General features: G+C 39.5%; 2 protein-coding genes and 1 pseudogene across 2 annotated transcripts; all 3 read right to left on the reverse strand.

Moving 5' to 3' along the window:
• Positions 1-246: 246 nt before the first annotated feature.
• LOC148296436 (uncharacterized) lies at positions 247-3,376 on the reverse strand. Its single transcript, XM_088247846.1, has 5 exons — positions 2,790-3,376; positions 1,209-1,293; positions 1,003-1,098; positions 470-918; positions 247-388 (listed from the first exon to the last, which is right to left on the reverse strand). Exons 1-5 carry the CDS (start codon positions 3,350-3,352, stop codon positions 247-249), a joined length of 1,335 nt encoding a protein of 444 aa, XP_088103972.1. The 5' UTR covers positions 3,353-3,376.
• Positions 3,377-3,423: 47 nt separating this feature from the next.
• LOC148296437 (uncharacterized) lies at positions 3,424-4,083 on the reverse strand. The gene is made up of 4 exons (XM_088248527.1): positions 4,057-4,083; positions 3,774-3,971; positions 3,486-3,661; positions 3,424-3,442 (listed from the first exon to the last, which is right to left on the reverse strand). Exons 1-4 carry the CDS (start codon positions 4,081-4,083, stop codon positions 3,424-3,426), a joined length of 420 nt encoding a protein of 139 aa, XP_088104653.1.
• A 147-nt stretch (positions 4,084-4,230) lies between these two features.
• LOC148296438 (uncharacterized) lies at positions 4,231-5,030 on the reverse strand (annotated as a pseudogene).
• Between the last annotated feature and the right edge of the window lie 7,790 nt (positions 5,031-12,820).

Here is a 12,820-nt window from a genome sequence, read left to right on the forward strand (position 1 = left end):
GGCAATTAGCCACTGCTTCTAGACTGTACAATATTACACCTCACAATATACAGCAGGGCCAAAGACCCGGGTTGCTACACATAATAACTACACCTAGTAGCTCTAGCAAAAAGGCAGGAATTTCCAGCAAAGCATCGACGTCTGCATCTTCATATAAACGAGTTCCTGACATAATTAATGAGCACAGTGAATTCCCAAGTCCTAAGTCCACACTGAACTAAATTCACAAACATGAAGACATATACCTCATACATATGCCTCCCCCCTTAAACCCTCTATTGCAAGCTTCAGTCTGTAATATTTGGTCTTCAAAGGGTCAATTGTATGCAACGAAATCCCAGCACTCAGATGCTCCAAGAATTTTACGGTCAGGATTCCGCAAGACGCACTGTCAAGCCAATAAGCTGGGAAATTAGAACTGCATTTATGTAAAATAGTTTCTAAACTCCACTAAATTAACAAACCTTACCCATCTCGTTGTTGTGGCACATCTCCAATGGTGCAAAGTGAGAATGCCGTAAAGCTTGACATCTGCAGCCCCCTTTGCTTCACCTCTTCAAGCTCAGAAGCTTCATAAAACTTCATATTGTACAGCACTTGTGCCAGCGTCTCGGAAATAGGGCGAAGCAGTCCAACCAGCTTCTTTGTGGTGGTAAAATCAGAGTACGAGTCATACACAGTTGCAGTATGATTGACGAAATCAAGTTCGATTGCAACCCAGTGGGACAATTGCAGATTATATGGAAAATAGACCTTCCTAACTTTTGTCCAAGCTTGGCCATACCCGTGTTGCCACGTACCGCGCACATAGTGATGTATATTGTTCAGCTTGCTGGGTGTAAGGTCACTGATGTTTTCAGCAGCTGCCTTCTTCGCTCGACGTGTCTTGCCAGTCGCTTTGACCGGCTCTAGAAATTGCTGCACACATTGAAATGAAGCCATATTACATAATGACAATCAAAAGAAAATGAAGCAGTGAATGTTAAATGGTAACATGTTTACCTGCAAGCAACAATCTGCCGTTGTCCACTGAGTTCCAAATACCAACGGATGCGCGAGTTGCCTTTTCCGGATCAGAAAGGTTGCCATGTCCAAGTGCTGAAAGTTCACGTATATAATATCAGCCCAATTTCATACAACTTTACACTTAATAAAGGTTAGAAAACAATTGAAGTCTCGTAATAAAGTAGAGAATTGTGTATTCTTACCCTTGAGCTAATCCATTCCGTATCATCGATCAGTTTGTAGAAAAAATCAGCGCCCACCGAACATGACTCCAGCTGCACCTCCGCACTACAAGAGGCAAAAACGTAAATTCCCGATCAGAACTTAGGTGGTAACAGTTTTCACAACATATATAAAATAATATTGTCCCATTTAAAATAACAGTTTTCAGAACTTAGGCAAATACGTAAATTCCCATTTCAAATCGTTTATATTGTAAAATAATAGGCGTATACATGCTGTCAAATTATACTATAAGCACATTCGGCCGTGAGCAATCAATAACGTGGCCGTCATGCGGAGGCCCTACGGGCATAAGTTGAAATCCGGCTACAGTCCGGCTACAATGAGGGAGTTATATATGGCCCTTACGTCAGACAAATATAGAATTTACTTATATGTAGCAATTAGGTGAGACAAATATAGAATTGTTGCTAAGTAGGAAGCTACTTCACTGGGGAGTGGAATAATTTTGCCTCAATTGTAAGAAAACTTTCAAATTCTACATATAAATATGAAGAAACATGATAAAACAGGAAACAAAAAACTTGTTAGATTTTATCTCCATGCCAATCATCTTGACTTTGTTTGTCTCCATTTTTGTCCCCTTGAGCACCAATTGAGAATTCTTAGGTAAACTACTTATCTCTATTTGTTTCTCCACTTGAAATTGTAACGACAACCAAGCAATTGTATTTGTCTTCTATTTCAACTCTGTTTTTCTTCACTTCAAATGTGACCATAAGTTCAATTCTTTGTTCGAGTAATAATTTGTTTTAGATTAAGAAACTCTTTGAACACATAACCATAATCCAAGAGGTAACTGCCATATACAGTTTAAAAACATCCTCGACTGCATTAATATTTTTTGTTATCAATAGAAACGTTTTATTGATAATCAAGAGGAAAAAACATCGATTAAACAATGAAAAGGAAAACTCCAGAACAACTAAAGAAAATCTAGGCAGCTATGACTGAAGATAAAACTATAGGAAGAAAACAAGACTTTAGGTAACATCATCTTAAGACAGCAACCATGTCTCTCAAGATTATAGAGTAATGATAATCCTTCAACTGCCTAGAACCCGATGCCCAAAGAGAAGCCCAGAATTTAACTCTATCCCATAACTCCTCAGCCCTTACTCCTAACTGACCCTGACAAAATCTTCGATTGCGCTCCATCCAAATGTTCCAGATCCTCGACTGCATTAATATCACTGAGGAAAGACACTAGCAGAGTCGAGGAACATGAACATGGAGGAGAAGACCAGATGCCATGGGCGGAAGGAGCCGCTATTACAACCCCTTCTAAATTTCTTTTATTGTCTTCTTTTGAGTCTAAATGTTATAATAATAAACTACAATTCAAAATTTCTTAGTACCTATATTTAACAAAATACATTTAACAGCAGCAGTCAATATTTGTTTGCTTTAACAAAGTGTGAATTTTGTTCATCACAAATATACACATGTATATTAAAGCGAACTTGGTAATTCTCTCATTTCTATATCAGCGCATACTAGCATAACATGAAGATTGGATTTTGAAGGTAAAGAATCCTAACCTGATCTCATTTTTCCACCCAATGCAAAACTCCATTACTGCCTTCACATGTTCAATGGGAAGGGGTTTTGATGGATCAAAACATGGCGGGGTTTCAGTCGCATCCGACACACTCATCGTCCTCTTCTTCCTCAACGGATCAGTAAATGGACTACACAAAGTGTGGGACGGACGCTTCTGTCTACAGCCTTTACCTTTCTCTTCTTTTGTTTCAACACTTTTAGACCCTTCTCCATCACCAGCCATACTCACTTTGGGTATACTTGGAGGATTGATCGGACCTCCCGATGCCATACTATCACTTATTTTCCAATCTTCTAACAACAACATCAGTCTTTTGCAAATTTCGTCACACCCGGCCACATCTTCCGGGGTAGGCAGCTTCTCGAGAAGTGCATGCTCAGCTGCTTCATGCACTTCTAAGTGAGGAACGGAAGTCACCATTTGTGCCTCTTCGACTACCAAGGCTGCGGATGGTTCGGCTCCATCACCGGGGCTTTTTGTTTCCATTGCTGCCGGTTCTATATGCGGACTACCATAGTCATGTAATGGTCCTTCATTCATATGAGGACTACGGAGGTCCTCATGTCCTTCTCCACCCTCATTCAACCCACTATTCATTTTTTTCAGCTGCTCTATCTCCCCCTTGAAATACTGTTCCATGGAAGCTAGGGTCTTGCCAAAAGCCTCCACTGACTTTTTATATTTTGCAGACTCTGTTTCACGTTTCAAGGACTCCGTCCGTACAATTTCTTCCAACTGATGCACTCTCTTGCGAAGTCCTCGATTCGAATCGGCTACTTTGGCCAATTCATCCTTTGTCCTTTCAAACTCACGCTTCAAAAAGCATAAATCAGTGGACGCGATTTTACCCTGCATTAAGTTATAACGCAAATGTTACAATATTTCGAAAATATTTCCCATCAACAGCAGTGTTTTTCCTATTGTATTATGACGTATATATTGGAAAAAATGTAATGCTTGCCTTAGAAGACGATGGACGGCTAGCAGTTTCAGCAATGTCCTCGTCTTTTTCTTGCACAGAGGGAGAAGTGCTGGTTTTCGGTTCTTCGTCATCACCAAACAACTCAACAACTTCTTCAGTGTCGTCGACATCGTCACCCCAACTCCAATACGGCTGCTGCTTCTCAATTACAGATGGGCGGAGAGGTTGCACATCAACCTGCAATTTAGAGAGACAAAAAACATATTATTAAACCTATAATTTGAATCAGAAGCATAACATTAGTATTATAAACAGAACTAACCTCTGCATTTTCAAAGACTTGACTCATTACTTCGTGAAAACGAGGCAAACTATTGATTCTCCATTGTACTATACGAGGGACTTGGGCATTCTGTTCGCGCACAACGATATGCAATGCAGCGAATGCTGGAAACACCTCAAAAGCCCATATCTGTTTTCAAGAAAAATATATCAATCACTGTAAACAAAGTAAATGGAACTTATACATAAACGGATATTTCCTCACCTGAAGTGCAAAGCCAAATCCTTTTATGTGGTACTCCCTTGGTCTACCACTTGCCATTGTCTTGGATTGCTTTGCTGATTTTTGGGTTTTTAAGGCTTTCTGGGGCACTTTGACTCGCTGGTACTCTGCGCACAGTGCCCTCAACAATGACGAATTTGTCTTGGCATATGACACAGCACCCCACGGATACTTCTGGAAGTCTTCAACATCTTCGGCCAATTTCAAGTAGCGCATGTCAATGTTGACATGCTTTTCACTGCCCAACAGCACAAAAACAGCGAAATATAACAGCCCAAACTTGAAGACGTCCTCCTCATCACTGCAGTCGATGAAGGCTTGTTCGAGTTCGGAAAGGCTGACCGTTTTATTGTTGCAGAAATACTTCTTCTTCAATCAGCAGTTGTCATTAGTTGCAGTCGGAATGAAGGGAAGCTTTCCAAACTGCAGCCCTGTGATGACGCAAAACTGCTGCGCTGTGAACTGTATGACCTTGTTGCCAACGATGAATTTGATCCCGTTGACTTGAGAAACTGTCCTCGGGTCTGCCTTTCTCAACAACAAGCCATGGATTTTTTCAGGTCCTCAATTACTAACAAATGGCCAAAACAACTGTCCTTGAACCTTTGTAACTGTTGCCCACTAAATTTGTCCTTAATTGTACAGATCACTGTTTTTGTATGGGAAAGGGTCAACGCCTTTCCCTGGATTTTTTCATCCGCAGCAATCATCAACTTTGCTTTCGAGACCATATTTCCCTACACACCACCATTATACAAATAATTTCAAGCCTTTTAAATATACACAATTACAAGCAATAAACACACAATACAGATGCATCTCATGGCAATATGCACTAGATATATCAGTGATAAACCTACAATACAGCCCCAATAGAACTTTATATGCATTTCATGTTTGTTCACCAATGGCCCATGACAGAAAAAATACACATTCATTGTGGAATCAACCTTATCTTTTCTCTCCACAAGTCTTGCTCTTATATTTTCCCATTTCCTTCTCTTATATTTTCCAATTTCCTTATGTTACATTTTCTGTCCACAAGCCGTGCTCTTATATTTTCCCATGTCCTTCTCTTATATTTTATCTTCAAAAGGCTTCCTACAAAAGTTTTTCCCATTTCATACACCTACAAGTGCAAAAAATGGGAAAAACTTTTGACTACAAAGTAACTACGGAGTGAAGTGAAGTGAAGCCTATCGTCCAATTTGACACAGGGGGGTAATAATGACACATTGTGCAGAAAAACATCATTTTATTTGAAACAAACAATGTAATTCATAAGCAGTGAACAGTGTGGATATCAAAGATAATTTAATCCCAATTGCCATTAGTTAAACCTCAAACTAAATATGTTGTGTATTCCAGGTTGATTCAGACATTGTTACATGTCAATAAATCAAGAAGTTGCGTTACGTAACCACAAAAAGCATGCTGAGAAATGAGAGGCATCACAAAAAACAGAAATCTAACCTCAGGGAGTCTGACAACAAAATATTTTATGTAGTCTCGTCCGCTATTCTTTACAATATTCTCCAAAAGATAAAGTTATGGTGACTTCTGCTCACTAGAAACCTGCAAATTCGTTTCTACAATTAGATACGAAACACTAGTTACATCCAATATTGTTTGAACAAATAAGTCACTGATAAACCAATGGCCTAACACGAAAATGCTTCCCGAATGAGAAGGGAAATGGGAAGGAGCTGCTATTTCAGTATAGGCTCTTCAAATCCATTTAAAAGATAGCACAAGCAACACATTTGCAGGTACTGTAACTTCTAAACTAGCCCATTGTGCACCAAAAACTAATATACATCCCCGCATATGGTTCTTTGCCCTTTGTTTACACATTCAATATTCATCCCCAAACTGAAATTCCAAATAATCACAACAGAATATGAAAAACAAAGATAACTTATCCATATCCAATATGCAACCCTGAACCCTGAAAAACCCCTAAACCCTATACCCATTTCAGAGAACTCACTAAACCAATTTCAGAGAAAGCCCTAAACCCTAAACCAATTTCAAACAAACCCATAAACCCTAAGCCGTAAGAAAATGTCGATCAACAGTACCTGGTTCAGGTAATCGATGGCATGCATCTTCAATTAACGGATTCCGCTGGCAGAGGAAGAGAGAAGAGAGAGTGAGACCTCAGCGACCAAAGACTGAGAGCGCGAGAGACGGAGCCAAACAGAGACGGAGCGAGACGGAGCCAAAGAGAGACCTGATCGCGAGAGGTGATTTACAGAAAAAGTGTTAGCTGAGCAATAAGTGTACAATAATTTTATATTTATAGATGTTAGTTGTAAAAAAATTGGGAGCCGGTGGTATTTTTAATTCAGATTATAATTTTGGTGGTATATACCGCTACTTCCCAATTTTTTTTAATATGTGTACTGTAGCAACAGTACTGCTACAGTACCGGGCAGTTTTATTTTTTTTCTTTTTTCTTTTTTTTCTTCTTCTTCCTCCTCCCCTCTCCCTCTGCGCGCGACCCCCCCTCCCCCTTCGTTCTTTTTCTTCCCAGCCGACGGCTCCATGGGCCACCGTCGCCGCCATAGGCCACGGTTGGCCACGGGACCGGACCCAATTTGACCGGCCAGCCTCCCCCGTTCTACCACACCCCTTCGCAGCCGCTGGAACTGCCGGTGTTCGCCGGAAAAAGCTTGTTTTTGGCCGGGAATTTCAGAAACTTTTGCTCGCTCGTTCTCCCTCAATTCTCCACCAAATCTGACGAGTGATGTATGGATTTTCGACTATTTTTCATGATCTAGCTGCTGATTGGGTAGGATTTCATAAATTTTGAGCGCTGTTAGTCCGATTTTCGAATTGAAAAATCTGCCAGTTTCGACTTCCGATTCCGGCCACTTCCGGCCACTTTTTGGCCATAGCCCAAGAACAAAAGTGACTCCAAATTAGGTGTATTACCTAGGGTAGGAGTTTGGAGCCGTGATTATGAGATTTTCCGGCGATACGATATCGCTTTGGAAACCCACGCGCTGCCAGCTCGTGTGGCGGCGCGTGGGCACTGTATCAGAGGGACATTTTGTCCCAATGCGATCCCCTGGTTGTCATGAGCGCGTAGGATTTTACGGATCTCAATTCGGATAACATTTTAACCCCGAACGGATTTTACATATTATGTGATTTCCGGATTCGATATGTTAGAACCGTTGGATCACTTCCAATTTAATATATGTTGATCTACGCATTCCTAGGATTGTGTAGGATTCGACGGATTGTGAATCGGAGCCTCGGATGTTCCGATTCAATAACTTAAAGTTTGTGTTTTTCAATAACCGTCCGATTGTACAATCTTGAGCAATCCGACCATCCGTTTCGGACTAAACTTGAAGGACACGTATCCTAGACTGTGTGGAACACTTAGGAACTTCCAGATCATAAAACGGAGATCGTGGGCCCAGCGGGCCCGGTTGACCAATTGGAAGGTTTGACCCTCGGTTGACCGTAAGTCTTCCGAGGTAGTTTACTCTTCGAAGAGTACTAGACGACCATTTCGGACGGGTCTTGACCCTCATTTGATTTATGTTGAGTAGGTGGGTCTAAGAGATTATTTTTATGATTTTGTGATGGAAAGTTATGCATATTGTTTTAATGGTTTGTTGTGAGTTTTATATTTATATTTATAAGTAGATTGTTAATCTGTGAGTAATCCTATTATTGTTAATATTCAAGTTTCTTGAGGTTATATATAATTTTTGAGAAAGTACTATCCTTGTTGATTTTGTGTGGGGTACTTAGAATGTTAATTTGAGTGTTATTAACACTACCTTAGGTACCTCCCCGGTTATGGGTTTTATGTTTGAGAGATTTATTTTGCCCAGGCCCGTCGGAGTTTGTCCAGGCCCTTCGGAGATTTATTTTGCCCAGGCCCGTCGGAGTTTGTCCAGGCCCTTCGGATGTCTTCTTAATATGATGCCTTGGGAAAAATTGGATTAAGGAAGGGAATATTACTTTATAATATTTATATAAGGATTACGAACTCCACCATCATACGTACCTCCCCCTTGGATGATGATATTTGGAAACAGTGGATATGGACACTGGGATACATGGAAATGGATATATGGATATGGTTTGGATATACTATTCACACACGTGCCGGGTTTCGGGCGTGTGGGCTTTATTGGTCACGGATCCTAGAATTGTGGGATGCCGGAAAAATTGTGGATATGGTCTGGATATGACGGAACCCGGGGCATCCTTGGCGGGATGTTGCTGTAGACCCTTGATTGGGTAGTCTGCGCGCGTAGGACTGTTTCAGGCGTACGGGTCTTGATTCTTCGTCCGTACGTGCTGGGTTAGAGTGTCAGTCCCCCAGTTGGACGACTCATTCCTAGCCACATGGATGTTTGAGGCCGGATAAGTGTGAGCTAGTCAACAATCCCCTGTTGGATTGTTTCCCCTGGTACATGATGATGGTGAGAGGTGGGTGTTGTTATATTACACATATGTATATGTGGTTTTGATTCTGGTTTGAGATTTGTGAGCTTGTACATGTATGAATGCTTGAGCCCTGGATTGGGAAGTGTTGTACGGAAACATACGCCTTCGATAGGGTATGGTTGCGGGATTGAACTGATATAAAGGGAAGAATTTGATAATGTGTTCATTTTGTGTTTTGTCGGAATTGGAGTTGTGTTAAATCCGAAATGTATCGTGGGTTCTGCTGTAAATAAATGTATTTTATTGAAGTTGTGACCGTTGAGATAAGAACTACGTGTGGCTTGATCCCTTGTCCAAGGGTACGTAGGCAGCCTGGGGGTCTTACCTAGGTGCAGCCGCGAAATATTATTGTGTTTAAAAGGTGGATCAATTCTGTGTATGTGATTGGATTCTGATGTGATTGTTGGGTCTGAATCCTGCTTGATGTTTCGGTTGTATTTGTAAAGTTGTTTGAGGTCATTCATTGCATCGTTTATGCTTTATCCAACTTAAGAACATGGTGGTTTTGGTTTCGAACCATTTGAAGGCCTGAGGCCAATTTTGTATTTGCATGTTGATAACTTGTGCATGCTGCCAGTTGGGTTTTAAACTGTGTTTTGTTTGCAGGTTGAAATTTTGGGGAATGTCCAATTTACAGGGGAGACTCTGTCGAAATTTCGGCAGAAAGTCTCGGTTCTTAGTAAGTGGGCCCGACATCGGTGTGATGTCGAAAAATTTCCACAGGATTCGTCTCGGGTTCCGAGGAATTCGGGGCAGGTCCTGTCAACAGATCCGTCCATTAGGGCAACGCCCTCACCTGGGACACGTGACATGCTCACAATCGACGTCCACAGTCCCACATCGAAATTCTACACAAAGTGCACACCTCCCAAGGCCTATAAAGGAGGCCAACTACCCCAAAATAAAGGTAATCAGAACGAACGGCATACTAGCCTATTGATCTGTCAGTTTAATTAACTAAATCCGAACTTTCTCAAGCATCGGAGAGCCTTCGGCCAGTACCACACCGGTGCCCTAAATCTTACCGAGCGTTTTCTCATATTGCAGATCACACTCCCTACCGAGGCATAAGGATACCGAAGGCCCAAAATCATCAAGTTGACCTTCAAAGGACTGGAACCACTTTTTCGCGTCAACAATAGACATTCATAGCACATTTTCAAAATTTACCAAATAAAATATCGGAAGGTCCCTCATTTAATTATTTTTCAGTCAACATTTACAATGGCCTTTTTCTTTTGGACCAAAAAAAGTCCCTCATTTAATGATTTGCTTGCCTATTTATAGGGGCTGACTGTTCAGTATTTAAAAAATATCACTAATGCCCTTGCAATTGTCAGATATGGGCCCTTACTTTTTCTCAAACTTCATCCCATATGTAGTACGGATAGGGCATATTTGACAAGGAAGCAAGCAAAGCTATTCCTTCCGCATTCACGGTCAGTTAGGATACATGTTCATCTGTCATAGTATTTCTATTTTGGAAAATATTCTTCTGGATCTATACAGTTTTAAAAATATTTAATGTTGTGTCATGATTCATAATAACGTATCTGTGAAACACAAACACAATCATGATTTGAAAAACTGAATTATGTTACATCAAGATAATGTATCCATATGAGAAAGGTACATTACCACGAGGAGGAAAAGTCGTACGTCCTATTAGAACAATTTACAAGCCAACTACATTTTTCCATGAGACATACATTAGTTCACTTTCCTTATACCTAATTTATTTTCATCAAGGATTCTATTTGTTATATCTCAACAAATGCTTTCCAAAAGATACATTTTATAAATAAATAAAAAACCAGAGAAAATTAAAGTTACAGTATATCGTTTGGCATATAACAACAAGAGGGTCTCCAAACTTAATGCAATCACAAGGTTAAACAACCATTAGACTTTACCATTAGAAAACAGGAGGTTCAGACAGTAAGCCAACAACCACCAAATAACAAGGAAAAGAGAAATGCAGAACTACTATAGTTCTTAATACTTTAAAGGAGAAGCAAAAAAAAAGAAGGGTACGAGTAATGCAATTAAATATGACCTCAATGTCTTCAAAACTTGCGTTTGACAGCATAATACTCTCAACTACAGGAGCATCTAAGCTAATGACAACTTGCAATTCATATGCACGCTGCTGCAGATCTGTTGAGTGAGAAGCTGACAATTCTTCCACCAAAGATTGACACTGCAAGGGAAGAAAGATTTTTATCAATCGATATTTACTTCCATGACAGGCCAAAACAAAATGAAAATGACGACATTATAGCTAATCATTGATTAGATGAATGTCAACATTATAATGGTGTCCAGAAAACTTCAACTTAAAAAAAGCATTAAACATTCATCATGCAACTATAGAGCTCTGGACCACAAAGCTAGGGCCACTGATCATTGACACACACATTTTTATGTGCACATTACAAATCCTGCACATAATATCTGAATGTTATCAAGCACATTTCTCTAGCATTAACCATTGTATAAAGTAAAATTATAGAAACTATTTCAAAAGAGCCCCACCACTAACCACTTAAAAAAACATTTCAACTCTGATTCAACTTCTTGCTGACTAAACCTTCAATCATTAAAAGATTAAGAAACTACATGCATACATACATACATATAGTCAACCATTCAAGAGCGGATGATCTACAGTGCATACATATGTTGAATTCTGTGAAAGCGGCTTGAGCAGTTGCTCAGTCCGTTTTGTTTTCAAGTCTCCTTTCTGTTTTCATTTTTCATCTTTAATTTTTGTTTCAAAACAATTTGTTACTTTAGGATGTAGAATCGCTTGTTAGCGCTTTAGAGTTTATGGTTTAACTATTGACAATGGTAACACAACCACTAACTGCTATCCTCCGCTTGGTCACTAAATATGTAAACATATGTTATTTCTACCAACAATTATATCATACACATTCAGCTACTTATAAGTCCAACAATTCAAAAATCAATACAACCCTAAAACATCTTTTGACAATTCATCTTATAACTTTTCCTGGTCCAGCCATCAGATCAAAATTCGTAAAACAAATAGAGTACACCATGGTAAAAAAGAAAAAGAAAAAGAAAAATTAGGTTTCAGACATAATTAACTTTACTATTTAGTATTTGAGACATTGGATATTTTGGTTTGGGTTTTAATACCTAGGAAATTATTGGTATTTTGGATTAGGCCGAAGAGAAGGCCCAGATTTGTTGGACCAGCTTAAAAATAAAAACGGAAAAGACAATGCTACCCTTCTTCAAAAAAAGCATGGCCCATCTTTAAACCTTACAAATTAAATGACACTGGATTTGGAATTATGGTTCTTGCTCTGCCATTGGAGCTTCAATTTTCTAGAAGGTTTTCCTTCGATTTTCTTCATTTTTCTGTTTTATTTTTTCCTGCCACGTTTTCGTTCGATTTACATGCGGAATGACGGTCAGTTTTGGGTGATTTATGTTCTCCTTAGTTCGGGTATTTCGAGCTCAGTTTTGTGGTGCCATTTTGTGGTGCGATCTTGTGGAGTTCAATGCTAAACCCTATCTTCTTCGTTTTGTGATCAGATTTGATTTTGAGCTAATGTTTAGTTTGGAGTGATTTTTGGCAGTCCTAGGTGTTGAGGTATGAGTACTTTAGAACCTGTTTTCGTTTATATCGACTTTGATCTTGGTTTCTTTTTGGTTTCTATTCGAAGTTTTTTGATTTTCTATCATAAACTGCATCTGTTTGTTTCAGTTTCATAAACTTCATTGGAAGTGTATGGCAATATTACAACTGCTTATGGACTTGAATTTGTTTTGATTTTTTGTCACAAACTGTATCTGTTTGTTGCAGTTTTCTGGTTTCATAAATTGTATTGGAAGTGTATGGCAATGTTACAATTGCTGATGGAGTTGAATTTGTTTTTATATTAGTTTTAGTACTTTGAACATGGCTTTCTTTTGGTTTCTATTCAAATTTGAGCATGTGTTTTCTCATAAAGTGCACTGTTGTTTCCGTTTATTTCAGTTTTTGACTAAAAACTGCAGTGCAGTTTCTTGT

This window comes from Prunus avium, chromosome 2, assembly GCF_965620075.1.
Source record: "Prunus avium chromosome 2, drPruAviu1.hap1.1, whole genome shotgun sequence".
Taxonomy (NCBI): domain Eukaryota; kingdom Viridiplantae; phylum Streptophyta; class Magnoliopsida; order Rosales; family Rosaceae; genus Prunus; species Prunus avium.

What these genes read in the sequence shown, in the direction of transcription:
- LOC148296436 (XM_088247846.1), bottom strand. Translation starts at nt 3,352, where the DNA reads ATGAATGAAGGACCATTACATGACTATGGTAGTCCGCATATAGAACCG. An exon ending in GGGTGGAAAAATGAGATCAG is followed by an intron (nt 1,294 to 2,789) that starts GTTAGGATTCTT and finishes TGCCTCTTGTAG; the next exon opens with TGCGGAGGTGCAGCTGGAGT. An exon ending in CGGCAGATTGTTGCTTGCAG is followed by an intron (nt 919 to 1,002) that starts GTAAACATGTTA and finishes CAATGTGTGCAG; the next exon opens with CAATTTCTAGAGCCGGTCAA.
- LOC148296437 (XM_088248527.1), bottom strand. Translation starts at nt 4,083, where the DNA reads ATGAGTCAAGTCTTTGAAAATGCAGAG. An exon ending in AAGTCTTTGAAAATGCAGAG is followed by an intron (nt 3,972 to 4,056) that starts GTTAGTTCTGTT and finishes TCTAAATTGCAG; the next exon opens with GTTGATGTGCAACCTCTCCG. An exon ending in GCCGTCCATCGTCTTCTAAG is followed by an intron (nt 3,662 to 3,773) that starts GCAAGCATTACA and finishes AACTTAATGCAG; the next exon opens with GGTAAAATCGCGTCCACTGA.